The sequence below is a fragment of the Alosa sapidissima genome, chromosome 14 (genome assembly GCF_018492685.1).
Source record: "Alosa sapidissima isolate fAloSap1 chromosome 14, fAloSap1.pri, whole genome shotgun sequence".
Taxonomy (NCBI): Eukaryota; Metazoa; Chordata; class Actinopteri; order Clupeiformes; family Clupeidae; genus Alosa; species Alosa sapidissima.
In genome coordinates this window covers 9,897,869-9,925,542 of record NC_055970.1, presented here as the reverse complement: position 1 = coordinate 9,925,542, position 27,674 = coordinate 9,897,869, and the positions used below count along the sequence as shown (strand labels likewise).

Sequence of the window (27,674 nt, the reverse complement as noted above, 5' to 3'; positions counted from 1 at the left end):
GACAAACAGATTGAGATATCTGGTTTAAATCACTTGAACCTGACTGGAAATAAAGTCCCTTAAAGTCACTTGAGAGTCATGTTTATACATATACACACACACTCACTCACTCACTCACTCACTCACTCTCACTCACAATTTCTACTCACTGCAACTACACTGTTTTAGCGGAATATGAAAGTGAAAGTGACAGTTGGCACCATCATTAACATTGGTATCAGTGCAATAATGTGAAATATGTGACCATTGCGAAATCCAGAACAGTTTTTTTAACCTTTAGAGAATATTTAACCTTGTTCCCATAACTAGGGTCTTGCTTAATGCCCTCAAAGTATTATTACAGTATACCAGTGTTTCTCTGATCTGCTAATGAGATATCATTATATATATTATAATTATAAGGTTCTATCTACGTTCTGAGTAGTTCCGAGATATTGAGCTTCAAAGTCTTAGAATTCCATAGAGTTACACTGAACAAACCTATTTAGATATAATGTCCAAAATGCATACAACTACACGAAACACCTCACCTCACCTTCTTAAGGTGTCACAGAATGTATGTCAATAACTCAATTTTAACACAAATGTCAAATAGAACCTTATAATTCTAAAGGGACGATATGAGCTAAAAGCGGAACAACATCACACTTCAACACCATCCATGCCATGACGTACATATGCTACCATACATAATATAGGCTACATACATTTCCCTGTAACCTGTTCATGCATGACTCATTCAGTCATTTATTGGAAACCACTGTATTGGTTGGATGAATTGCTTACATTCAATAAATGAATGAATGAATTGTTTACATTCAATGTACTTAACTGAAGTTAAAAAAAGTGGGTCTGTTTCTTAATTGTGACCATGAGCACAATCTAAAAAAAATATTATTTTATTTATTATATAATTTTAGTCATCCCCGCTATGTTCAGAGGATGACATACTGTAGGCTGGAGATATTTCCTTCATTACAGTAAGATATCTGTTTGGGAGTCTAGGTGGTTGTGGGGACAGTTTTAACTCACACCTACGCAGTTTCTGTGAAGCACAGACACCGTGTTTCTCTGCATTGGTGTGTGCATGTCAAAACAGGCCAATAACAGCTGCTGCTGGGAAGTTTCTGTCTTATCTAATATAAGGAATCTAGGCTTCCGTCTACCTTTACAAAAAGTAAATATCTGAGGTTTACGTTAAACAAAAAAAGGTGTGGTAACTTTCATTGCAATTCACATGTTATGGACGGCTCTATACAGCAGGTGATGATTTCATTTCACTGTTCCAAGGTGCGTGTTTTTGCTTTCTGTGTTTACCATGTTCTTCTCGGGCCCCAGGAAAAAAAAAAACTAAACTGAAAACAAGCTAGGATATTTAAGTTACAATAGAATTTAAAGACAATTCTTAACACTGTGTACAAGAATATTCTTTTCTGTTTCCCAAAGATTCCACAGAATGTACAGTACACACCATAGATATATATACATATCTATAGTACATATACACATATATATATATATATATATATATATATACACTGTATATATACACACATGGTATATGGTACAGGACATACATAGATATACATACATATCTATAGTACATAGATATATATACATGGTATATGGTACATACTTTGATGTGTTATCATCATAAATTAAAAAAATGCTGCATCATTTCATTGTGACATCTGTACAAAAACTTTTTATCAGCACTTTCTGTTCTTGTACGGAAGAATATTGCATTCATGAAAAAAAAAATTGTGGCGCTGTTTTTTTTCTGAATTAACAAGCTATTCATCTTGTTTATTCAGAAAAAAAAAAGCAGATAATTAACCTGTTAGTTCAGAAAAACAGACGGCTCAGTTTTTCTGAATTAATGACTTCATTATCTTGTTCATTCAGAAAAACTGAGCTTGCCTACTGCTAAGATTAGGCTAATGATAAATAGTAGTGATTTGTGTGGTCATTTTGTAAGCCTCAATGTTGTGCTTTGCTTGATGGCTATTGCTCATGAACATAACGCAGGCGTTAGCTCAAGCTGGTGAAACTGTAGTTGTTAGATGTTTGCTCGGGGTGTAAAAGTAAGAATTCAGCAGGCATCCATTCCCCTATAATCGAAGGCTGTAGCCTGTTCTCGGAGATGCAGCGCGTGCATACTACAATGGTAAATCCTCGCTAGAATAGAATAGACTTTAATTGTCATTGTGCAGTAGAACCATACAACGAAATGTACTTGTGCAGCCTCTAAAACAATACTCACTTTCATATACACACTCACACAATAAATAAAATAAGAAAATATTAAAAACATTATCAAGGCTTCCATGATTGTTCAATTCTGTGATGGCCCTGGGGATAAAACTGTTCTGCAGCCTGGAGGTGCATGCTCTAAAGGTCCAATACCGCCTGCCAGATGGAAGCAGGGATGGTTTGAGGGGTGTCTCCAGAATATTGTGCGCTCGGCGGAGTCAGCGGATCTTAAAGATGTCGTCCAGTGGGGGCAGGGGAAGTCCAATGATTTTTTCAGCAGATCTTATGATTCGATTGAGGGATTTTCTTGTCCTTCCCTGTGCAGTTGACATACCATGCAGTCATACAGTATGTTATGACACTCTTGACGGAACAGTGGTAGAAGATCTTAAGCAGCAGTAGACAGGTTTCTCCTCTTGAGTTGCTCCCATTTTACTTTACCCCAAGAACTTAAAACAGGAGACCTTTTCCACTTCCTCGCCATTCATGATGAGAGGTTGGGGGTCCTCCTTTGTTTTCTTGACATCCAGGGTCATATTGTTGTCTTTGCACCATCCTGTCAGTCTGTCAACTTCATCTCTGTAGGCGCTCTTGTCGCTGTTAGCACATCATCGCAACCACAGTTGTGTCTACAAATTGTATCATTGTATTCGAGGGGTGGGTGGAGATGCAGTCATACGTGTAGATGGAATAGAGCAGCGGGCTCAACACGCAGCCTTGCGGTGCTCCAGTGCTGAGGGACAAGCTCGAGGATTGGTGTGGGCCCAGTCTCACTGTATGTGGGCGATCAGTCAGGAAATCCTTGATCCACATACCATATTTTCCGGACTATAAGTCACACTTTTTTCCATAGTTTGGCTGGTCCTGCGACTTATAGTCAGGTGCAACTTATATATGAAAATATATATAATTGAACATGTTTTTAAATGTTAATTCATATTAACTGACATGAATCCTACATGAAACATTACCGAGTGCTCTAGGCTTGTGGAATGAGATCGTTGGCTTGCCACAAGTCAGATCATGTTTTCGGTAGGTTTGGGGGTGTCACACCCGGGAAATGTATTAAATATTGTTATGTAAATGCACAAGTTCTGCACACTTTCAGTCAGAAATTAGTGCTTGCACTATGCCTGAAACAGTGTGCATACCTAAATCCTCAAATTATGGTCGGGATTCTATTTATAGCCGGGCCTCAGATTAGGACAAATTAAGGCCCGTAATAGTTGTCTACATTGTTTCGATTTAACTCATAAAAGAGCTCTTCTTAATATTTTCTACAGTATTGTTGGTTGGTTTAATACTGTTGTTGCCAATGAAAAGTCGTTGTCCTACACCATGGGTCTCCCAACATGTCGCTCTCAAGCTACCAGTCGCTTGCCGCCCCCTGCTGAGCTTGCCAGAGGCTAAAGCAGTAGCCTACATTTAAATCAAATTGTTGCTGCGAGGCATTCCAGCCTTATAAAAAAGTAAATCATGCATAATTAAAAAATAACTCAATTTAGGATACCAGACCTATTTGGCTATAGGCAATAAGGTTTCCATTACTGCACAGCGCACATTCCATGAATGAATGAAAGCGGATGCCATGTCTCGCAAGAAGCGGGTAGAAATCCCGACACTCTTTCAACTACATGAAACCAGATTGCAGTGGCAATCAGTCACAACATTTAGCAATATAAACAGTCCAAACATAAATTAAATCCCAAATCAAACCGAACATCTTCTCCTTTTGATAGCCTGGTATGCCGCTCCAAACGAAACGCATGTCTCACAATAAAATGCACCACGTTAGAAATAAAGGCCTGCCTCGAATACAAACCTGCCCCAAATAAAGGTACTGTGCTTTGCGCAGCCTAAGTAAATAAAAGACCCCAGCCATAATTTGAGGATTTACGATAGTCTGTCTTCTAAACATTCCTCACCTGTAATTCGACTTATAGTCCGGTGCGACTTATGTATGTTTTTTTTTCTTATTCATGACACATTTTTTGACTGATAGGACTTATACTCCGGACTGACTTATAGTCCGGAAAATACGGTACACAGGCTGCTGCTGAGGCCCAGGTCAAGGAGTTTGGTGACCAGCTGGTTAGGAATGATGGTGTTAAACGCTGAACTGTAGTCTATGAAGGGCAGGCTCACATATGTCTTCCCCTTGTCAAGGTGTGTCAGCGCTGTATGGAGGGCTGTAACGATAGCATCCTCTGTGGACCTGTTTTCCCAGAAGGCATAGCCTACTGATGCTATTCAAGGTTGAGGGAGAGGGCAGATTTAACATGCTTCATCACCAGCCTCTCAAGGCACTTGGTAATGATGGGGGTGAGCGCCACAGGTCTGTAGTCATTTAGAGTGCTGATGTGGCTTTGCTTGGGCACTGGAATTATGGTTGCTGTTTTGAAGCAGGTCGGTACAGTCGCTATGGCCAGAGACATATTGAAGATGTCCGCAAAGACATCTGTGAGCTGGTGGGAGTATTCTCTGAGCACTCTTCCTGGAATCCTGTCAGGTCCCTCGGCCTTCCTACTGTTCAGACCTAAAGGTGCGTCTCACTTCCTCTGCTGTTACTGTGTAAGTGTGAGGCCTGTGCCAGTAAGGGGAGGAGCGGCTCAGTTATCTAGTCCAGATGTTTCAAAGCGGACGTAGAAATGGTTGAGCTCCTCTACCAAGGAGTCATCCAAGGTTTCCTGTTAGGGGGAATCCTGATGGGTGGCATAGAAAGATGGACACATAGCAGCTCCAGGATGCTGACGTGCTGTGATCGGAGGCGGTGATCAACATGCATTAATAAAACTCTACTACCCCTTTATAAACAGTGGTCTCAGCCTGGCTACTCCTATATAAATATAAAAATCTCCCATCACTGAACTTCCTGTAACGTTATAACTGACTATTATTGCTATTATTGCATTCTCAAGTTGAAGTTCAATCAGAGGTTGTTTTTCTGAATAACATCATACTATCTCATTCAAAAAGCCTGTTCCGTTTTCTCTGAATAAATGAGATAATAAACTCGTTAATTCAGAAAAACTGGGCTGTTTTTCTGAATTAGTGAGATAATTCCAATAAGCTACCGTGTTTCTGAAATCAAGAACAGAATGAAATAAAAAATTGTGGTATTGAATATTTTGCACAGGCGTGTGATGTTGCAACCCTATAACAGTACAAACATGTGATGATAAATCTGAGTCTATTGCAATTTCAGCACTTCCCCCAAGTTTCCCCTCATGTGCTTGAATTCACACGCTACTCTGAGCACCCAGCACCACCAGAGCCACATTCCAGGGCCAGGCTAACTGCCATCAGCCTCGCCCTGACTCTGGGACGTTTAGTCACTTTAGTGCTTGCTGTTTGTTGGTGGTTCAGGCACTGGGCTCTTCATTTTAAGTGATAATAATTCAATTAAATTAAATTCAAGTTAATTGACATTGTGCCGAGTAGAGGTGGGCTCCTTAAATCTAGGGTGTATTTGTGGATGTTAATGAATTTTTGATTGGGACCAAAATGACATCAATTGGTGAAGTTTTGAGTGAGTAATTATTTCCTGGGATCACTTTTCAGTGACTATCCCACCCTACACTGATACATAATGTGAGTGCATAATGTTGAAATACAGGGGCAGACACCGGCACAAATGTAGTAATTGCTGATACAGTACTTTACATTACATACACCCTTAGTACTAATCCTAAAATGGGACTTCCTGCTCAATCTACAGTAGGCTACAGAGTGAACTGATCAAAGATCATTGCAGGTCTTCATGGTTCACCTTCATCTCAGACTAAAAAAAAATCACAACTCCTCAACAGCCCTGGCTACACCGAGCCACTAGCTCTACAAGTCACTGCAGTGTAACGGCAAAGCATCAGTAGACTACAGACTGTTTGGTGGAGGGCTCAAAATAACTCTCTCTGTCAACAGGAAACCGTTTTCTCACTCTCAGGTACGAGATGTGTAGCAGAGTGAGCAATACAATCGACACCAGTGAAGCACATGCATCACACTTCATTGACCAAAGTGCAGACAAAACTGAAGATGGACTCTGACGTGGATCCTGATTCAGTTTCACTTTGAGAATACTAACACTGATTGCAGAATAACTGTTTTTCTAAATAAACATGAAGCGGGAACACGTTTGATGAATAGTGAATCCTGCTGAGGTAATGATTATGAAGAAACACAATTCTGTAAGTACAAAGAGCTCTCCCAGTCCTTCACAGCTGAGGAGTGACCAATGACTTGCACATGGATGCAGCTAGCATGCTGCTGTCACTGTTGTGTGCAAGCAGCTCGACGCAAAGATTGACTCGTGCATGAGTGTGCGCCTACTTTAGCCTAGGTATTTATTGCCGTAATATGGAGCTTGAAAGAAAGTGACTTATTAGGCATATCTTGGTTGTATGCTAATTGTAACTGAAGCAAGGGCTAACTTCATTGATTTAACAGGGACTAGCCACATTAGTGTTACTCTATCTCATGTGTTTGTTACTTACTTGATACAGTAAACCATGAAGTGAAGACCAGCCCCTGCACTGCAGATCTTAAATTTGGTTGGTTAGATATCCTGTCATCCTATGCTGCTCTGCATTTGAGTAAAAGGGGTGACAATCTTTTTGGAATTGATGTGAATAATGATTCACAATCAGTAATCATGGCAGGCCTAACTAAACATTGGAGAGTGGCACTAATAATGTAGTTATGCTACTGGGTTTTTTGTAAGATTTTGAATAACAATATTAAAAAAAATGATGTGAAAAAAGGTCATTTTGTGCGCCCCTTGTGAATGGAGCACCCTTAGCATTTGCCTATACTGCCTATGCCTAGGGTTGAGTCTGTTGGTGTACCTCTGAGACTTGTTTCATCTGGAACTCCTGAAGCTGCTGCTGGAATCCATAGTTTGGGCCCACGAAGGAACGCACAGCCTTGACCGATGACAGGCAGTCTTCCCAGCCGTAGTTGGTGACGGTCATCAGATAGGCCACAACCATGGTGGTACTACGGGACACCCCCGCCAGACTGGAAAAGGACACTTTTCAGATGAGGTCACAAAAACCACAGTACCAGTTTTCTGACCATGATTTTTTTTTTTAAAAAAAGAAGAATCTGCTGACATCACCATGTACTCTGAAACATTGATAGGAAAAAGTGATTGTGCCAATGATGTGTCCAATTCAGTAGTATGACCAATTAAAATATATAAAACATAAGTTAAAGTGTTGCATCTTTCCTTTTTACATCTTTCAAACTGCAGAAGGGTATGCCCATGTCTAGTATCGCTGCTTTTAATGATACATCAAGTATCTGAGTAACCCAATCATATCCATTAGGGATCTTGGTACTTACCAATGCACAAGGCAAGCCCCTCCGTTAAGTCGACACTCATGGATGAAACTGATACACTCTTTGAAGTGCTGTGACCTGACAACACCAGAGAATTCAACAGGAATCAAAACCATGGAGTGATAAACTGGTTAGACTTCAAAAAAAGAGTAGAATAAAAGTAGATTTGTAGCCAGTTATGCTACAGTTATTATGTGTCATGGCGACGCCCAGGAGTCTCGCGGCAAGAATCGCAGGAAAGTTTTGGATATGCTGAAATTAAGATGAAAACAAACTGATCGTTTTACATTTGAACAATTTTACATTTTCATATTTAACTTCCCACTTCCCAAGTCATTTAAACTGGAGTGCCCTAGTTTTAACAACAGAATACAACGGAAACATATAAGCATATTTTTAAATATGTAAAGGCTGAGTCCAGACTCAGAGTGCACCTGACAGAGGACTGACGTCACTACTGATACCTTTATTTTCCCATTCAAACTCCATTTCAGTTTCAGTTGAAACTCTTGCTCAAAGCAAAACATGCTCAGAAATTCTGTGGGTCATGCATGGGCTTTTTGTTGAAATGGCAAAGATACCAAATGTTGGCATGTATATTTTAACAAACAACTGTTCTTCCTTATTTACTTGTATAACATCATGTCCGTGTGTCAACTTCTGATGGCTGTATGGCTTAAACTGATAAACTTTCAAAAACATGACACAAAAGAAAAAGGGAAAGTGGGAAAAAATAAGATCATCAAACGCCGCTACAACAACATCAAGAATCAACAAGAATCATTGTGAAATGTGTGTATTGCACAACAACAGGGCCGTATGGTGAAGAGAGACCATTGTTCTTCAAGGTTTAGGGGTGGGTTACTCAATCATCCTCAACAGTAGACAGTTGCAAAAATAGATGGATCACCACTTTTGTTAGCAGAGGAATGCTAACTTTTTTGTTAAAAAAGATGTGCAATCAGCACTTTTTCATTTGTTGTCCGGCCAGAGATTTCCGGCCAGAGAGTTCTTGTTCAATGTGCAGAAAAGGTTTCATGTGGTCACTATTTGTGGTTCTCTGAAAACCTTTAGCAATGGTAGGGGAAGAAATCTCATAAATGCTTTGTAAAGTGATTTGGTTATGTTGTTATGAATTTGAAGCAAGTAGCCTTTCTGGGTAAAAAAAAAGAAAAAAAAAGAAAAGAAAAAAACGTATGATAATTTCATTTGCTCCTAGGCCCTAATTTGAATGACAGGCAAAGTCTGCAGTCTAATTGGTCAAATGGATAGACCAAACATAATTGTGATTGCTGAGCAAATATACAAATGTATATATAAAAACCTGCAACATAATAGACTTTAGATTTCTATGAGCTGCTTCAAGTGTTGAGAGCCAAACCATACCACTAAAACTGTGTATCTATCAATTCATCTTTTCCATAAATCCATTGAAAAAAACAGACTATGAATGAATACTTCCTGTACAACTTGCTATGCCTTACTTAAATTTCATATAAATAATTAAATACACACATTTAACCTTTAACCTTAAGTATTTAAAATATAAGGCTTAGTTCAACCCAAAAATGTTTCAGTTGAAAGTCTGTATGCATAAAGACATCTACAGTTAGGGTCTATCCAGTTTCATGAAAAGGGGAAGGAAGAATCTGTTGATGTATTTCATATGAGACAGGATTTAGTATCCATGTTATGAGTCACTGTCAAGTGTCAGTTTGTTGCCATAGCATGAAGTGAACAGCTACACTAATAAACGAATGTCTTTGAGGTTATTCAAGTGAAAGCGAACTGAGCAATGTGTAACATGCACCAGGGTGATATGATGGTAATTACTGGGTATACATTTACTACATCAGGGATGGGCAAATTTGATGATAGAGAGGGTCACAAATATTTTATTGTTGCTGTCAAAGGGTCAGATGTGACTGTGCACTTCCACTACTGGGATATAAGGGAATTAAAGCCACCATTTTAGAGAAGAACAAAAATATAGGCTACAGTAGACCACTAATCTGTAATGTTTATTACACCAACATGCATTAATTTAATATTTTCTATACTCTCTATACTTTTCTATACTGCATTTTTAATATTGCTTCTATTCATAAATTAACTTTTAACATAAACAAAAAAATATTTGTTTGTATATTAATAATACATTTAAACATGTTTATCCTCTGCAATGGGTTGCTCTGTTAAAAAGGCTCTGTTGTGTAGCTTTACTTTGACGTCGGCTACGACAGCGGCTCTAGCAACTCCGGTGTTCCCTACTTTTAGTTATCTTTATGCGTGGTGCTGTCGTGGCGACTTAAGTTGAAATCTTTCAAGGCTGATTTCGTTTTCAACCATACTAAACACATAGGTTTGTCTTTGAATTCTGTGATAAGATCATCTGTTTACCATCTTGCCTGAAAGGTATGATTGTCTTGACTGAGTTTTCTTTATAAATCACTCATAGTTATAGGTCTCTCCCCTGCTGGCTGTAGTAAAGCTCAAGCCAGCTAGGCTTTTACATAGGAAGCGCCCTCTATCTGTGGACCATATCATTACAATAAGGATCCGTTTCAGATGTGTTAAAAACTTGAGAAACCAACAATTTAATGATATTTGATAACTGATCTGCGGGCCACACTGAGTGAGGAGGAGGGCCGCCCGTTGTCCATCCCTGTACTACATGATGGCTGTTTAAGTGGTACAGCTTGTGAAGTTGTGAAGTATATCAATGGCATCTGTGGCACCCTTATTTATCAATAGCATCAAATGTATCCATTCTCAACAAAACCACAAATCCTTACATGTAAATGGTTGTTAGCAGAATGTTTTGATGTTAGTTAGGTCTGTCTCAGAAAATAAAAAGAATGCCGCACACTCTGCTCCATGTTTTAATGCTGAAGTGACTTTTCGGCCGTCTGGCCTTCTTCAAACTAGTTTTTTTATTTTCTTTAACATTTGTATGCACAAGAAGCCAGCACCTCAGGAAAGACTTTATTGGTCTGCGATACCTCTTTTTTTCTAAGTTAGTTCTGTCTCAACCAACAAAGACACCTGAAATTACAGAGGTCTAGTTTATTCTAAAGTGAAATGGTTATATCAGTCATTCCACAGAAGGACCCAATCTGTTACAATTAAGAACTCCATGCTGACTGTAAGAAGCAAGATTAACACATCTAGAATAGGAAAAAGGCAGGTAATACTTTATTTTTGACCACCTTAAGATGCAATAAACCAAATTAAGATGCAATAGATGAAATAATGCAGCTGAATTTACTTGTAATACACTGACTAGGTCATATTTAACCCAAGCCCGAGCACCAGGCTGTAAGCCTGCACGAAAGGTGCAAAGCCCTATTAAGGATTTTTATAGTAATTTGTCTCCCTATATCCTGGACTTTGTCGTCTTTGAGGTGGTTACCATAGACAAAAACTCACGAAATTTGGCAAAAAACTTCAATTGTCACATAAAACTTGCATGGACAAAAAACTTGGACCCGTGTGTGGCCAAGGGACTCACTAGTGCCCACTTTGTCACTGAGTCTCATGGTTGGCATAGTGCCCACATTGTCACGGAGTCTCATGGTTGGCATAGTACCCACTTTGTCACTGAGTCTTATGGTAGGCATATAGCTTTAGCTACACACACCAAATTTGGTAGGTTTGGTAGGTGAGTAATTCCCCAACACCCCAACTCCCCAAGACAAACAACGTTCATATGTACACATCATTAGCCACGCCCAACAGGAAGAGGTATTTGGGATTTTGTGCGTTGTGACACATGATCAATTTTGACGCCCTTCTCCTAGACGATTCATCCGATTCATGTCAAAGTTGGCATACATGATGTCAAGATGTTGCTGATTGTAAATTGCCAATCATTTTTTATATGTTGTAATGTGCAATGCTGATTTGACAAATTAAAATATATTGCCACAAAAACAGGAAATATGTCATGTATTTACCATGCATTGGTTGACATAAGTATAAGTATTAAGTATATATACTCTTTTGATCCCGTGAGGGAAATTTGGTCTCTGCATTTATCCCAATCCGTGAATTAGTGAAACACACTCAGCACACAGTGAACACACAGTGAGGTGAAGCACACACTAATCCCGGCGCAGTGAGCTGCCTGCAACAACAGTGGGAGCAGTGAGGGGTTAGGTGCCTTGCTGGTTCGAACCGGCAAGCCTCCGGTTAAAAGTCCGAAGCGCTAACCAGTAGGCCACGGCTGCCCCTATGACATGGCTCAAACTTCACAAGTTATTGATTATTTTGGTCATGATGATATTCATATATCCAAAATGCATGTCTAGGATACCGTCACAATCTGGCAAAAGAAAGAATGGCTATCACACTGATGGCAGATACATTTTGACACACTTCTTCTAGACCGTTCATCTGATTCATGTCAAATTTAGTAGGCTATACATGATTTCAAGATGTAGCTGATGTTAAATTGCAAAGGGATTTTTGATATGTTGGTTCCACACTATAATCTACTTTATTGCTTGCATTTATCACTGCAGAGTGTTTGTGGTTCTCATTTTTTAACAACCTAATCCTTCAAGTCCATGTCCAAGTGTTTCACAAGTGGATCTCTGATCTGGAACAAATTTAAAAAAAAAACCTCTGGTTCCTGTAATACATCATCCTGACTGAACTAGAGCCACATGAATTTAAATAAATGTATATACTGTATATATTATGCAATGTAATAAATGAACTGTCAGCCGGGATACTAACCCATTACTTCAATTCACCATTCGAAGGCCACTAACTTTGTCGGTTGTTTTGCGTTTTGAGCTAACTTTGATGAGTTTTCAGATAGTTTTGCCAACATCTAATTCATGAGATTTATAATTTGTTATTTCAGATTCAGGTCTAGTCACTTTGTAGCAGTACTTATTTACATATAATCTATCATTCACTATCTTCAGGCTATAGGAAAATAAAACTGCATGCGTTTAGTTCAAACACAATTTAATCGCTAGACTGCTATTACTCCGCATTGACCCTGGTTTGAGATAGGCCTGAAAGGTATGATCTAAAAATCAAGTGCTATAAGTGATGCAAAAATGAAGATCCTTAAACCATGTTTAAACAGGGGGTAAAGGAGAGGAGGCAAACTGTGAATTTAAAAACCTCAAACCACAACGGGCTAAGAATCTTTGCACAGACGGAGCCGATCGAGGAAGCCCTGTACACTTCCCTGGCCTGACAAGACGTGACTGCCTGGTGAGTGCATGGTCACTGGCCAAGATATGAGTTGATAGGCAGACCGTTATCCTGCTTTTTGAGGCCATGAGGATTGTGACACAGAGTTTAGAATAGACTCCAGTCACCCCCAACTCTGCCTGGTGATGGTGGCTTCCTTCCTCCCTGCACCAGGACAGTTGATTGCAACAGGGGAGTTTATCCTTCCAAAGGCAACATCCAGCTCCTCGCTAGCTAAATAACTAAAGGACTGATGTGCGTACATTAGAGAGTGCAGCGTAAACTGAGACTTTGCCACTCCACAGAAAACGCACAGTTCCTTTTCATTTTACATTGAATGTTTTAAACTTGTAGCTGATCATGTAATCAGCGTATGTCATCACCCCTATCCGTCACCCTGTGATCTGCGCCGCCCCCCACTGAATGGTATCATTCAATCACAAGCACATTTTAATTGAAATCCAATGGAACCGCCAATTTACATGAAGAGAATCAAAGCCTTAGCAATCAGGAAAGACACAGGCCTCAAGAGATAGACTCCAAAAACTGCTTTGACTGTTTGTGAAGCTAGAACAGGCCGATAAATTAAATAGTGTAGCAGGCAGAGAAGTGAACATAAAAAAAGAGATGGCGAGACATAACATGAAAAACAAAAAAATAATAATTGATTTTAACACACAAATGAGCAGAATTGGTGCTCAGTACTGATTCCATTGCTCTTGGAAATTTCTCATCTTTACGCATCTAACCACATTCATGATTACAAAATGGTGAAAAATGCAAAATGAAAAAAAAAATCCCAAACAGATGTGCGCTGTCACATAGGTAATCAGTCACTATTTGTGGTTATCCTAACACAATTTGGTCCTAAACCCTCACTTTTGCATGCTGAAGTAAAAAAAAGCATAACTTTCAATTTTTTCGCTCCAGTAGCAGACTGAATGCAATTTAGCCATGTGTGATCAGTTCAATGTGAGCCATGTTTTTAGACACGTTACAAAACTAAGCCTAAAATGAGCGGTAACTTGTTAGAATATCTGCCCCTCTTAGCTCCAGAAAGATCTCTGAGACAACATCAACACGGAAGTAAATGGATGTTCACCAGACCTTAAAATATGCAGCGGTCTATTTCCTTACTGTGATGAGGCATTTGTTTTAGAACATATTTTGTCTTTAATACTCAATGGAAAAGCCCCTCAGTTATAAGCTTAATTAAACAGAAAATCAGTCATAATCAGTCTATAAAATCAGTACCAGCCAGTATTTGAGGAAGAACTTAACTTTGCAAAATCATAAACCAGAGTGAAACGGTGTAAAGTACCAGTCAGACTAAAATGCGGTGATGTTTTCTGAAATACAAGACTACATGCACACAACGTGACCAATCCCTGAGCATGAAGACTGTGAACTATACCCCTACTGCCCCTTACCTAAGATTAACCATTTTGATTTGCTCAGCACTACCATAAAAGCAGATAATGTTGATCATATAGACTTAACATTTTATAAGATTTCTTAAATAGAAAAATATGAATAAAACTGAATATATTCTAAAATGTTTAACATATTGTGTCATTTGTAAAAAAGAAAAAAAAAGAAAAAAGGTTTATCTTTCACACTAAAATTTTAGTCTTAGGTCAGTCAGGTCAGTTAAGACCAATTTGTCTCTACTTCTTAACAGGGTCTTCATATTGTTTACAACCTTTTCATTTGTAAATATTGAAATACAGTCACAGGAACACCTGGCACTTTTAGTGCTGCTGTCTTTACTTGTGCAATATTTTGCATTCATTAATGTTTGCAAATTGTTTTGTATTTAGAAGTGTCGTGGCACACTCTGAACTTCAATATGCAATTATTTATTAGACCAACGTTTCGGCTTGCGCCTTCATCAGGGTCATTTTCACATTTCTCATTGAAAATGACCCTGATGAAGGCACAAGCCGAAACGTTGGTCTAATAAATAATTGCATATTGAAGTTCTGAGTGTGCCACGGCACTTCTTCTAAATTCAAGTCTCATTTACCATCGTGAGCACCTCACAAGGTGTGTGTTTACCATCATCAAACAAATATGCAAATTGTTTTGTGTCATGGTTTTCCCTAATGTCTTTCTCTCAAACTAAATTTCTTTAGATTTTTTTAGATAATCTTTTGTCTTTAGTACTCAATTACACAGTCAAAAGTTTAACTCAACTCAAACACAGTAGCAAATCAGTCTGTAAAATCAGTACCAGCCAATATTTGAGGAAGAACAGCAGTTATCAAATCATGAACCCGAGTGAAACTGGCTTAATTACAGTCAGACTAAAATGCAGGGAAGTTTGTTGAAATACAAGACTGAATGTAAGAAATGTGACTGGTGAGGATGGGGACTCACTGAGCCATGAAATATGCCTCTAACCCCTAATGAAACATTTTGATTTGGTCACCACTATAACTAAAACACTTACAGTAAGTACATATACACTTTAAATTAAATTCCATTGTATAATATACATTTGTGTCTTTTTTTATGTGTGCATGACTTGTTTGTTTGACTATGTGAACTCACAGGTTCTGACTTGAGGCATCAGCTGCATGAATACAAAGGTATGTCATATCCTGTGGGCAATTAACAGGGAGAGGACAGAAAAAATTATTCGAGACATCAATTTCATAAAAATGAAAACACGTAGCCATCAAACACCTATAAACTAATACACTGACTAGTGAGCACTGAAGTAAGCCGTTTCTTGTGCTACATTGCTTTACATTGTTATGACCTATTAAAAGATAAATTACATTACATTACATTTGGCTGACGCTTTTTAGCCAAAGCGACTAACAACATAGTAAACAGATAAATACCGTAGTTCTGAAAGCACAGATGTAAAGAACCCTATCTATGAGACCAAAGAGAAAGAAAAATCAACTCAATGACCTGTGCGTACTCTTTCCTAAGCCTCCAGTGGAAGGTGGTGAAGATTACGCTAATGAAAAAGCTTTACTACCCCCAAGTGGTCAATCCCTTCTGCTACACAATCATGAGGATATTTAATATTTGGCTTAAAGATATTAATGAGAATTCAGAAAAAATCATAAATTGCGGTCCATTAAAAATCAAACTGCATATTAAAGTGAATATCAATTAAGCAATTTAATTTAAGACCAAGGACAGAAACACTGCATCGTTTTACCAAAGAGGGATGAAGTAAAACAAAGCAAGTAAGTATAAGTAAGTATATATACTCTTTTGATCCCGTGAGGGAAATTTGGTCTCTGCTTTTATCCCAATCCGTGAATTAGTGAAACACACACAGCACACAGTGTACACACAGTGAGGTGAAGCACACACTAATCCCGGCGCAGTGAGCTGCCTGCATCAACAGCGGCGCTCAGGGAGCAGTGAGGGGTTAGGTGCCTTGCTCAAGGGCACTTCAGCCGTGCCTACTGGTCGGGTTCGAAACGGCAACCCTCCGGTTACAGGTCCGAAGTGCTAACCAGTAGGCCACGGCTACCCAAAGTAAAAGTTACCATAGGATAGGCTGAAGTCACATATATCATCTTGGCCAAAATACTCACCTTTAGGACTGGCTTGGCATTGTTGTACACTGAGAGAATGTGTGTAATCCCGTTCTTGGAAAGGCTGTCTACATTCTCTGAATCTGGGGAAATTTTGTCCAGTAATATTACAATTTATGAAGAATGAACAGTGGCAAAATTGACATAAAATAAATAAAAAAAAAACATGTAAAAAATATAACAATTATTATTCTAGAGCTATACATTTCTAATCACAAGCAGGAAATGTAAATGTTGATGGCGAGACACATATTTATATAAATTTTACAGTATTAAAGAGCATGCCTTTACACAGTAAAAAAGTGTAAACAATGTGTATCGGACCCTTGGTGTATTGAAAAGACCTATCCCTGATTTGGCCATGGTACCTGATGTAAAAGTCATAAGGCCTCTCTCATCTATTTAGAGTTGACAAACTGCCAGAAGATCATCTAGTGAAATTATAAGAGCAGCTAAAATTAGTGACATGGCAGAGGCATCTGTAATCTGGGAGAGAGCGGACATTGTAGATGTGATGTTGGGATGATTGAAAACAGAAAATAGCCTTACGTGCTCTATATGTCTATCACAATTAATCCATTACTTCAGGGGAGCTTAAATGTGATTCCTATTCTATAATAAGTTTTACAAAATAATATAAAAAAGAGAGAAGCGCCCCGTCCACTTACCCCTAATATTTCCAAGATAAAGGCCATCGATAACCTAATGGGAGAAGGCAGAGATCAACAAACAGGCATGCTCACCTTGCATGCAAACTTTTTACATCCATTGAAACTGGAAAAAACAGTTGCAAAGACAAAGAGGATGGAATCAGCTAGACTGTGCAGTTTGAGCATAATGGGAGATATGTGGCCTAAGTATCCGTAGGCTAGTGCCATGAAGGAATATAGTTAGGCATACCTCTGGTGACTGAACGTGAGGCCCTTGCTCAAATTTCTGCTTTATGCACAAAATATGCTTTTATCTGATATCTACTGGATATAATTGAGTTAACGTTGACAAACAGCAATGACTTGACAATGAGTTGATGCACTTCGGCAGGCCTATTAGGGCTGATCGACGCCTTAAATTGGTAGTGGCCTAATAGTCTCTGTGTTAATTTCTCTTTTGGACACCTATAATCATTGTGTTACACACAGATTAACTTGCTAAGCAACAGCACAACACCCCGAGCAGAGAGCACTTACATAAAACAACAGTCACATAATTCACAATCCCCCAAACACCTCAACAGATCACAATATGCTGGTCAATGAATCAGGACTGTTGAAACACACTATGTTAGAGCTAGACGCTGGATATGAAAATCAGCCTGTAAACAAATGATTTCACTACTTCCTCATATTAGTCATGGCTACGTCGTCAACATCACAGAACAATAGCCTAGGCTACTTGGTAGCGTAGGCTATATTTGAACAATTTGAGTGTTTAAAAGAAACCTGGTTTAGCCTTGCCAATGCGATTTTGGCAAAGAAAACACGAAATCATTGTAAAACCCCACCGTTATTAAATACCTTATTCATTCCGTTCCCCATGGCTTCTTAAGAGTTAATAACGTTAACCTCTGTTTATTTTTGATGTGCGTCAACAGCTGTTTCACTTATACATGTAGCTTCACACAGAATGAAAAGAACGTCCTACGAAAACATGGACTTTCGTTTCGACGTAAGTAGGTAGCCTATGCCCCGCATGTCTTAACGGGACACCGCCGATAAATGTGGATCGACTTGAAGGCTGTGTGTTCAGTCACAAGGGTGACCCTCAAAAGAAAGTCCGAAAGACTAGCGTTATAATGCTGCCTCACTAGGCTACTATATAAGCTTCTTCCGGATCACTGAAGTGACAACCAGCACAGACCTCATGTCATCAGAACAAGACAGGATGTTTTATTTTAACTCCTGATGCACTGGTCCCGGTTAGGCGTAGGCTACTATGGATGGCTATGGATAAGTCTTCGGCTATACGCCATACATAACACTGTGTATAGACAAATGTAATTCCCATATAGTCATCAAATCTATAGGAGCTATCTTTTCCATAAACCGCATTAATCGTTCAGTGATGACGCATGATGTGACGCAATGATGTTGACCAAAGTGGAGGGCAGAACATCTCTGTCATTATCCAGGCAAAAGTAAGGTCTGACCAAAAACTAATTGCAGCAGAATTTATTTTCACTTTTTTTTTTTTTAATTTCAATTGGTGGTCTAAACACCATAGTAAAAGTCCATGAAAATATGTTAAATGAGGGTTGTTTTATGCATTATCCTTCAGCAAACACTGACAAAACTGTAATTAGAATGTTGTAGAATAAGCATTCTAAAGAATAGGCCTACCTGACCCCATCTAACTTAACATGGAATTTTAGAATATTGCATTGTTGAGCGTTGAGGAACATTCTTTTATTTTTAAAGAGTTGGTGTCAAAATTGGTGTCTATTTTTACATTTTGGCCGTTTGAATCAATGGAAATGGTTGTTGAGTGTTTAAAGAAGATGTGTTTAGGAAGATCAGACCTTATCTGACACAAGATTCCACACAACTTCTTGTTCAGACCATGGTCATCTCTAAGCTGGACTATTGTAATTCACTATTAGCTGGCTTACCCGCTTGTGTAACAAGATCATTACAGCTGATTCAGAATGCTGGAGCACGCCTGGTCTTCAATCAGCCAAAGAGGACACATGTAACTCCTCTCCTAGTTACTCTCCATTGGCTCCCTATAGTAGCCAGAATTCAATTTAAATCTCTCACTTTGGCCTATAGGACACTAACTGGATCTGCTCCTATTATTTTAATTCAATAATCAAGCCTTACATCCCCAACCGCTCACTGCGTCTTCTGGTGAGCGTCTGTTGTGTCGACCAGTCATGAAAACTGGGTCTAATTCCAGACTCTTTTCTTCATTGGTTCCATGTTGGTGGAATTAATTGCCCAGTGCTCTCCGTTCCTGTGGTAGTTTTGGGTCGTTTAAGAGGGGTCTAAAGACATTCCTATTCAACATATACTTAGTTGTTTAAGCGCTCATGTGTTATGGTTTGTATAATGTTGTTTTATTTCAATTGGGCTGTTAATTAATTTGACATTATTGTTTATTATTGATATTCTCCTTAATGTAGTCTTAGCATGTCATTGTTTTTATATTATTGATTGAATGGACATTATTGTTTTATTATTGCCTTTCTCTTTTTTCCATTGCTTTTTATTAGGCTATTGATTGAATTGATATTATTGTGTATTATAACTATTATTTTTGTTTATTATATTTGACCTACATTCTAATCTGTTCCCTGTTCAATTTTAAATATTATTATGTTGTTTGTATTTATGTGTCGCTTTGGACAAAGGCGTCTGCTAAATCCATAACCATAAATAGAGTCAGAGTGTTTTTGCATGCCTAGGAAAGTGTTTTTGGTGTTTAATTTGATTTAGAGGTCGTTGAATCATAGTGTATCACACTAAAGTACCAGTCCATAATTTTCCAAGACTTATTGACCTCTTGCCCGGAAAATTGTGAAGGCAAAGTTGAAGATGAACATGATAATGTCCAAATTCGACAGAAGGGTGCAGATGGGATAACCGCAACTAGCCTCCAAAAAGGTGACTCTATTGTTGTGACATCTGACAAAAAGGTGCATGCTAATACATATAGTTTAAGATTAATAATTAACAATGCATGCCTATGCATGGGTCATGGTTTTGCCAAAGTCATAGAACAGCCAATACTATACATATTCTAAAAGCATATGCCCTGTACATGAAATATAGCATCAATCAATGTATGTCACATATTCCTCCATAATTGTATAATTGTCCATAGGTGTCCCTGTGCTCAAGCCTTTAGTGATACAGGTGCAGGTGAGGCAGGTAAGTATAAATAAAAAAAATGAAAAATCAAAATCACCGCACACTGATCACTAATAATGTCGTTTTTTATTTGGTATGGATCGAATAACGCGTTTCGTCAAGCGCTTCATCCGAACGGACCATAAATAAACTATATATTTTCTAAAAGCATATAACCTCTAGATGTGATATAACACCAATTAACCCTTAAAGGTGTAGGTTTTTGAACATTCTAAGTTCCGCAACAATTGAAGGTTCTAAAATTCTATGTTGAATTCAATGAACCCAGATATTCTTTAGAATGTTAATTTCCCAACATTCCCGTCACACCGGTGTGACGGTACTCCTTTAAGGGTTAAGACATGTCCCATCTTTCTCCATGCCATGCACAATACATTGCCCTCTATTCTGTAGGTGAATCTAGTGTAAAGCAGATACATTTTGGCCTATACTGTCTAGGGAAAACAGATTAAACACCCTAAACTTCTTTATCACTTGTAAATGAGATATAACACCAGTTATATCAAGACATATCCCATCTTTCCCCCATGCCATCCACAATACATTGCCCTCTATTCTCTATAGGCGAATCTAGTGTAAAGCGGAAACATTTTGGTCCCGGTTAGGCGTACTATGGATGGCTATGGATAAGTCTTTGCAATCGGCTACACGCCATACACTGTGTATAGGCAAATGTAATTCCCATATAGACATTGAATCTAGGAGCTAAATCATTTCCATAAACCACATTTAATCGTTCAGTGATGACGCATGATGTGACGCAATGATGTTGACCAAGGTGGTGCAGAACAGAAGGCCACAACTCATTTTTGACATCAAGCAGAAACAAAGCCAGAATCTTGCCAATGCACAGCCCTAACAACAACAACAAAAGAATGTGATACAACAGCCGAATAAAAATAAGATCAAAATGTCAAATATTAGTCAAAGCAAGAACACTGCAGTGTTTTGTACAACATACATATCGTCTGTTATACCCTTAAATTGGTCTACTGACACAAACTGCATAATCTAATTTTAATATCTTTTGTAATTTGTTATTTTGTTTACCCATTTATTGGGTGCACAAAAAAGAAAAGATAATTGATCAAATTCCAATTGGATCTGAGATTAAAAAAAAAAAAAAAAATAGAAATAAGGTCTATCTGTATAATTCTATCTGTCTGTATGCTACTGAGACCTTGAATTTCCCCTGGGGATCAATAAAGTATCTGTCTATCTATCTATAAACATATATTATGACAATAAGACTTTTTGATCTAGTAAATGTAAATCCTCAAATTATGGCCGGGACCACATACAAGCCGGGGTAATAATTGCCTATAAGCACTAGGAGACATTGTTTCGATTTAACTCAATGAAATAAAAGAGCTCTTAATATTTTATATTGTTGGTTGGTTTAATACTGTTGCCAATGAAAAGCCGTTGTGGCCTACACCATGGGTCTCCAACACATCACTCTCAAGCTACCAGTCGCTTGCCACCCCCTTCTGAGCTTGAGGCTGAAGCAGTTACTAGGCCTACTACATTTAAACACATTTGTTGCCGCAAGGCATTCCAGCCTACGAATTTATTAAAAAGTAAATCACACATCATTAAAAAATAACTCAATTGAGGCAATAAGATTTCCATTAAAGCACTGCACGCGTTCAATGAATGAATGAATAAAAGCAGCTGCCTTGTCTCACAATAAACAGCGGGTGGAAATCCCTTCCCGGCACATTTAAAATCCAATATAGTAAGACATTTTTAGGCCTTACATACAAAAAACATTTCAGAAGTTTTTAGACTTAAGGATCCGTACAGGCCGTATGGGTTCACACACTGATTTTTAACACCATCCGCTTTCTGGAATACCCCGTCGCCAGCAGCTGTTAGGACACTCTCACACACACACAAAAAAAAAACAAACAAACAAACAAAACAAAAAAACACACAACACAGAAAGAACTGGAGTACACACTTGGAATTTTATTTTCTACAATGTACAATAACCATAGGAGGAAGCCGTCTTCCATAACGCATGGACTGAGGTAAAATGGACAGTTGATAAATATACAGGTTTGTTTGTAACTTGTGTGTGTGTGTGAGACATTTGGTCATGGTTGATCCATTTACTTCTTCCACTGTTGATTTTCGTAGTCCCATTTGGCGGAAAAGCCCTCGACAGGATTGATCCTCATATCCAACATCCTTTGCAACTCCTTCTCTTTCCATTCGGAGTCGAAGGTGTATGGCACATCACCATACACTGCATTAAAACAAACAAGACAGAGCACCAAAGTTATATCCACAATCTGCATGATAAGTGATCAGCTCTCCATAAATACTTTCCCTTGTGAAGAATACAAGGGGCAAAGGTAGCAGTCGCTGTTTGACATACACATATGACATGCTGACCTTCATCTGAGAGACAAATTCCTTGAGGAAAAGGCTTGGGAAATGCTAAATATTATACCAGGGATCCAAATGGTGGCAGGGTGGACTTTTCAGGGTTTCTGTGCGGACGTGCTCCTAATTAAACCCCATTTTGCATTTAATGTATGCTCTATTCAAATTAATATGTAGAATAAAAAAAACATAAATTAGCCTAAATAAAAACTATTCCTGCTGCAGTAACCACCTTAAAGTTTGGTTACTAAGACCATAACTTTAACTATATAAATAGGAATAAATATGAATAAATAGCAAGAAGCTGAGTTTACATGATTATATGTATTTTTTTTTTGGTCTGCTTGAAAGTGTGTATTCTAAAAGACTTTTATCAGAGAGGGTTAAAGCGGAGCTAGTAATCAAGGATCTTTGCTTTTATTGTGGTATAGGGAGGGAAAGTGAAAACCAGCGCCCCAAGTGGTTGCGTTCCTATCGAAGAGCAGCTCCAATGTTAAGTCCCATAGACCTATTAAAAAAATATTGTGAAGCCAAATCAGCGATGTTATCCACCAAAAATATTTTTCAGTGTCCATGCAGTAATAATATTCTAACTGAAAATGTCAGACCCTATTTTGCCTTATTTAAGAAAATCGAAATGGCTCCTTTTGTTTCATAAACGAACTACAAAAGAAGTCACGTGAATTTACCCTTCAAGGTTACTCACGGTAGCATGGTTTGTTTATTAGCCTGGTTAGCATTGACACTTAACACTTGCAGCTAGCTCTTCATGTAAGTAGAAGCACAACACCAGTTATCCTGACATAAAGGTCATCACCACGCGGTTTACATCACGTTCCTTTATTACAAAAATATGTTAAGCCAGTTAAGCAAATTGCGTATTGATCAGTTAGAGATTAAGCGCCCAAAGATGTGACGTCACATGCAGCTGTAGTTCCTCATCACCGTGTTACGACAAAAACTCAAAACAATTAAACTGATCCTAAAAATAAGGTATGACCACTTGAAGCAATAGAGGTGACCCCAGTGCCTAACATATGGAAGGCATTAAATTAAGATCCCAATGTGCACCGAGATATATTTTTTCTAAAAAAAAAAAGAAAAAAAAAAAATCCCATCCACTCAGCTAAACTCTAGGAACGCAACCACTAGATGGCGATGAGATTACTTTCCCTCCCTATAGTCTCCTAGGTGACAGGGTTTGTTTTTTCACTCTCGAGACTCCCACTTGAATGAAATTGATTAGACGTTACTGATAATCCTCTTAAGAAAAATAATACTTACTTTATATAACTTTTTCTAAATCTATCTATCGTATTGAATCGTCTTACCTTTCCTTATACCTATTTTTCTACGGATTGTTGAAGACCTAAATCTCGAACTTGGGTGAGTTAAAATACTTTGCTAGCATCCTGCTAGCGAGTGATTAGCACCGTTAGCTGAAAGTGCATTCATTTCAATAGGGTGATTAGCATGCTAGGAAACTGAGCTAACTAATTAAAAACCAACAGGAAATATGCTTTTATTTGATTGTTCTTTTAAGTGTAATGATAGTCTTTATGTATGTTTTTGAGTAATAGAGAAGTTGTTAATGAATATATTGAATTACATGATTTTAAATATATGGCCGTTGGTAGTAACGACCTCCTAAGAGATATGAGATGTTAATATTAGAATGTTTAGAGGTGCGCGCACAGTAGTAGCCCGTGTGTGTGTGTGTGAGAACGGCACCTCTTCTCTCTCATTACCAGCGACGCTAACGTCGTAGTTTGTGCCTAGCTAAGTTAATAGGACTTAATTGAACTGGAATTGTAGTTCAATTGGAATTTAATGATATCTTACGACTTTGAGAATACAATTAAGGTTATATATTAAATATCAAACTGCTGTATGCAGATTGTTTTTTTTATGTACATTGGAACACTGGATGGCGAGTCAGTCCCCTTGGATCTACGTTTTCATACTGGATAACCAACCCCTTGAACTCGACCCCTTGGATCTGTTCCCTGGACACAGATAAGCCTTCACACATACACTGACATTGTACACTCACACCACCTTACCCAGGTATTTCTTTTCTTTTGGACATTTTTACTATTGATTTGATACTTTGAATTTTTAAGAGCTCTTATTATTTTAAAGGGTTTTGTATTTATTTACTATTTATTTTCGATTTACTAATATTTCCTCTTCTCTTAGAGAAAAGATATTTTAGCATTTAATAAACCTGCATTATTTCTTTATAACATTTTACATACTGGTGTTCTTGTCAATTTACTCCCCCCTTAATGCCGAACCTAGAACTGGCCTAAACTTAACAGTAACCCATAGAAGCACCTCCTTTTACTTTAAAGTACATTTTTTTATTAAGTAGAGCAGAGGGGTGCTACAAGTATATTACATAAAAATGAATAAAAATGTAATTGAACTATAAAGATTTGACCTTTCAAAAACAAATGCATGAATCATTACTTACGTTCTACTCATCCACTCAAATTAGCCAAGTTCCTTTAACCAAGATTGGTAAATGCCACATTGCTTGACAGGACACAACTCCAGTTCATGCCACAAAATAATAACCTTCAGTACCTAGTATGTGTTGACAATATATTTACAAATGATGTGCAAGTAGAAGTCCAGTTCTACCCAAATCTTGTTTGCTTTAGCTCTTGCCATAATAGAACACCAGAACTCCTGGAGTAGTCTTTAGATGTTATAACCTACGTCACAAAGTCACATCCAGCACCATAAGACTACGGTCATCACTTACCAAACTTCCTCTGCCACAGCACAACGAATCCAGTAAATCCAAAAAAGAAAAGCATGCCAGCAACAACGGATTTCCACTCCGCTGATCCCTTGTTCATCTCAGCAAAGCTCTGATTGAAGCTGATGCGGTACACTGTCAAAAAAATAAAAACACCACAATAATATAGCAGATATCTTATATAGATAGATAGATAGATAGATAGATAGAGATAGAAGATCCCCAAGGGGAAATTCAAGGGTCTCAGTAGCATACAGACATCACACACAACATGCACTTACAGCAGAAATGGTAAACATAAGTATAAGTATAAACATATAACTAAACTCCACTGTACAATAAAGACAGTAGAAGATAAGAAAACTAAAAAAAACTAAATACACTATATAAATTAAATTAAGAAAGTCCAATGTGCTTGAGGGTGATCAAGCATAAGACGCTTGTAGTGACAGGGCCGGGACTGGTAAGGTGCTTAAGGGAGTGAGTGTCATGGTGAAGGTGCAAAAAGTAGTCCAACAGTGCAAGAGTAAGGTCTAGAGACCAGCATAAATAATATGGACAAATAGGAGAGTAAAGTATAATGTAGACAAGGTAAAATAAAAAACTATTTCAGTGCAAGAACAGGTTGAGGTAATAGGGTTATAGCCATTCATTCATTCAGTATTGTAGCAGAAGCCTGACCGCAGCCATTGATCATGTGTGCTAATATAGCATGAAAAACAGATATATATATATATATATATATATATATATATATATATATATATATGCTAGTTTCCAGAATAAACAATGCAATACACTGTCCAAAAGAAAAACACACACCACAAGGTCAGACTTGTATTATGGTATGTATACAGATTTTTTTTTTTTTTAAACAAAGTCACAAAAATCATTGCACATACATGCAATTTTCTCTTCATTGGACAATGATGCCCAGGAGCCCTTCTCCTTCTCCTTCAGGGACTGCTGTTCAGGACTCAAGTTCTGGACAAACTTGATGTCTGGAAGTGGATTCTCACGGCGGTCAAAATAAGACGGGAGTGTGTAAGGCTCCACCTTGGCAACCCCTTCAAAGAGACCATTTCTGTTAGACATACAATCATCTATTGCCAAACACACATTTGAACACAATTGTGACAAAATAATAAAAAATAAAAAAATGAATTACAAATAACTTACCATGTCCACCACGAAGGCAGACTGAGGTGGAGATGGCCCTCCTACCAAGGACATTCAAGGCTCTGGTTGCCAGCATCTATAAATAATGTGATGTTAATGTACCATCTGATGTGAACCCATATTTACATTGGCTATAACACTACTTGAGATCAGAGCTTTAATTGAAGAATAACTAACACTTCTTGCTATTCCTGAATTGCTATTCCTGACAGATGTAAACAAACATATAAGAGCCAAGTTGAGCAAATTTAACAGTTACCCTCTAATAATTAATGACTTACTGTGCATTTAGAAGGACATCTATATGAACAAGTCAATATTTGTCTTCGAATAGCGTGAAATCGCAGTCAAATATCACTAATACAACATTTGAAAATGTTAAGAAGGACCGAACTCTGAAATTTCATGTTACTTACAAGCCCAATTTAACTTGTTACCAGCCGGTAGGCCTATACATCTCTGCTGTTAGCTGGTTAGCGAGCTAGCTAACGTACACAAGTCACAAGGTCATATCCGTATTTGCCATTCAACGTGTTTTAGCTTATGTTATATCAACATTAAAAATTTCACCAGATAAGAATAGAACAATTTGTTGCATTGGCACTGAACAGTGTAAGCGAGATAAGTTGACGTTCACAAATATTCACAAAGCGCTGCTAATCATCGGACATCCAACCAGCTATATTGCTAGCATTCTTCACATACAAGGCAGTGTTGGCTAACGTTAGCTCTGATGTAGCCGCGTCAAGCAGTGTTACTCAATGTCATTTTCCATCTTTCGATGGACTGTTCAACTTTCTCTTGGTGATTTAAATTATTTGTACTCATAGTGAACTACTGACCGATTTAACGTCACAACTGCTACTAACAATTTGCCGTAAGGTTACAAATACATGTGGTTTTTAATCAACTTCACCTACCTCTTTTCAGCTCCCGGTTACCCACGGATTCTGAGACGTAAAGGAAGTACCTATATATAAGTCCTGCGCTTGCGTACACCGTGTCGTAAACGTTTGCCAAGTTGAAGGGTCAAACTTTAAACATGACTATATTTTCCTCCGTTCTAAAATATAAACTGAAACAGGGGAAGAAAAATGATAATAT

The 27,674-nt window shown here is 38.1% G+C and overlaps 2 protein-coding genes across 3 annotated transcripts in view; both read right to left on the bottom strand.

Annotated features, from left to right (window-relative positions):
• dusp22a (dual specificity phosphatase 22a) overlaps positions 1 to 18,212 on the bottom strand; it is a 28,026-nt gene extending 9,814 nt beyond the window's left edge. Inside the window, exons 1-7 of one of the 2 annotated variants that reach the window (XM_042060703.1) lie at positions 17,882 to 18,212; positions 17,036 to 17,069; positions 16,736 to 16,798; positions 16,368 to 16,450; positions 15,358 to 15,407; positions 7,597 to 7,671; positions 7,098 to 7,269 (exon numbers count right to left, since the gene is read on the bottom strand). In XM_042060703.1, coding sequence (XP_041916637.1) covers positions 7,098 to 7,269; positions 7,597 to 7,671; positions 15,358 to 15,407; positions 16,368 to 16,450; positions 16,736 to 16,751 — 396 coding nt within the window. In that variant the 5' untranslated portion in view covers positions 16,752 to 16,798; positions 17,036 to 17,069; positions 17,882 to 18,212. The remainder of the gene's footprint in view (positions 1 to 7,097; positions 7,270 to 7,596; positions 7,672 to 15,357; positions 15,408 to 16,367; positions 16,451 to 16,735; positions 16,799 to 17,035; positions 17,070 to 17,881) is intronic. The other variant, XM_042060702.1, reaches the window with a different exon arrangement.
• Positions 18,213 to 22,184: 3,972 nt separating this feature from the next.
• Positions 22,185 to 27,581, bottom strand: LOC121681129. Its single transcript, XM_042060706.1, has 5 exons — positions 27,491 to 27,581; positions 26,571 to 26,646; positions 26,294 to 26,458; positions 25,395 to 25,526; positions 22,185 to 22,484 (listed from the first exon to the last, which is right to left on the bottom strand). Exons 2-5 carry the CDS (start codon positions 26,644 to 26,646, stop codon positions 22,348 to 22,350), a joined length of 510 nt encoding a protein of 169 aa, XP_041916640.1. The 5' UTR covers positions 27,491 to 27,581; the 3' UTR covers positions 22,185 to 22,347.
• Positions 27,582 to 27,674: the final 93 nt, after the last annotated feature.

What these genes read in the sequence shown, in the direction of transcription:
- LOC121681129 (XM_042060706.1), bottom strand. Translation starts at nt 26,646, where the DNA reads ATGCTGGCAACCAGAGCCTTGAATGTCCTTGGTAGGAGGGCCATCTCC. An exon ending in CTGCCTTCGTGGTGGACATG is followed by an intron (nt 26,459 to 26,570) that starts GTAAGTTATTTG and finishes GTCTCTTTGAAG; the next exon opens with GGGTTGCCAAGGTGGAGCCT. An exon ending in CAATGAAGAGAAAATTGCAT is followed by an intron (nt 25,527 to 26,293) that starts GTATGTGCAATG and finishes TTTTTTTGACAG; the next exon opens with TGTACCGCATCAGCTTCAAT.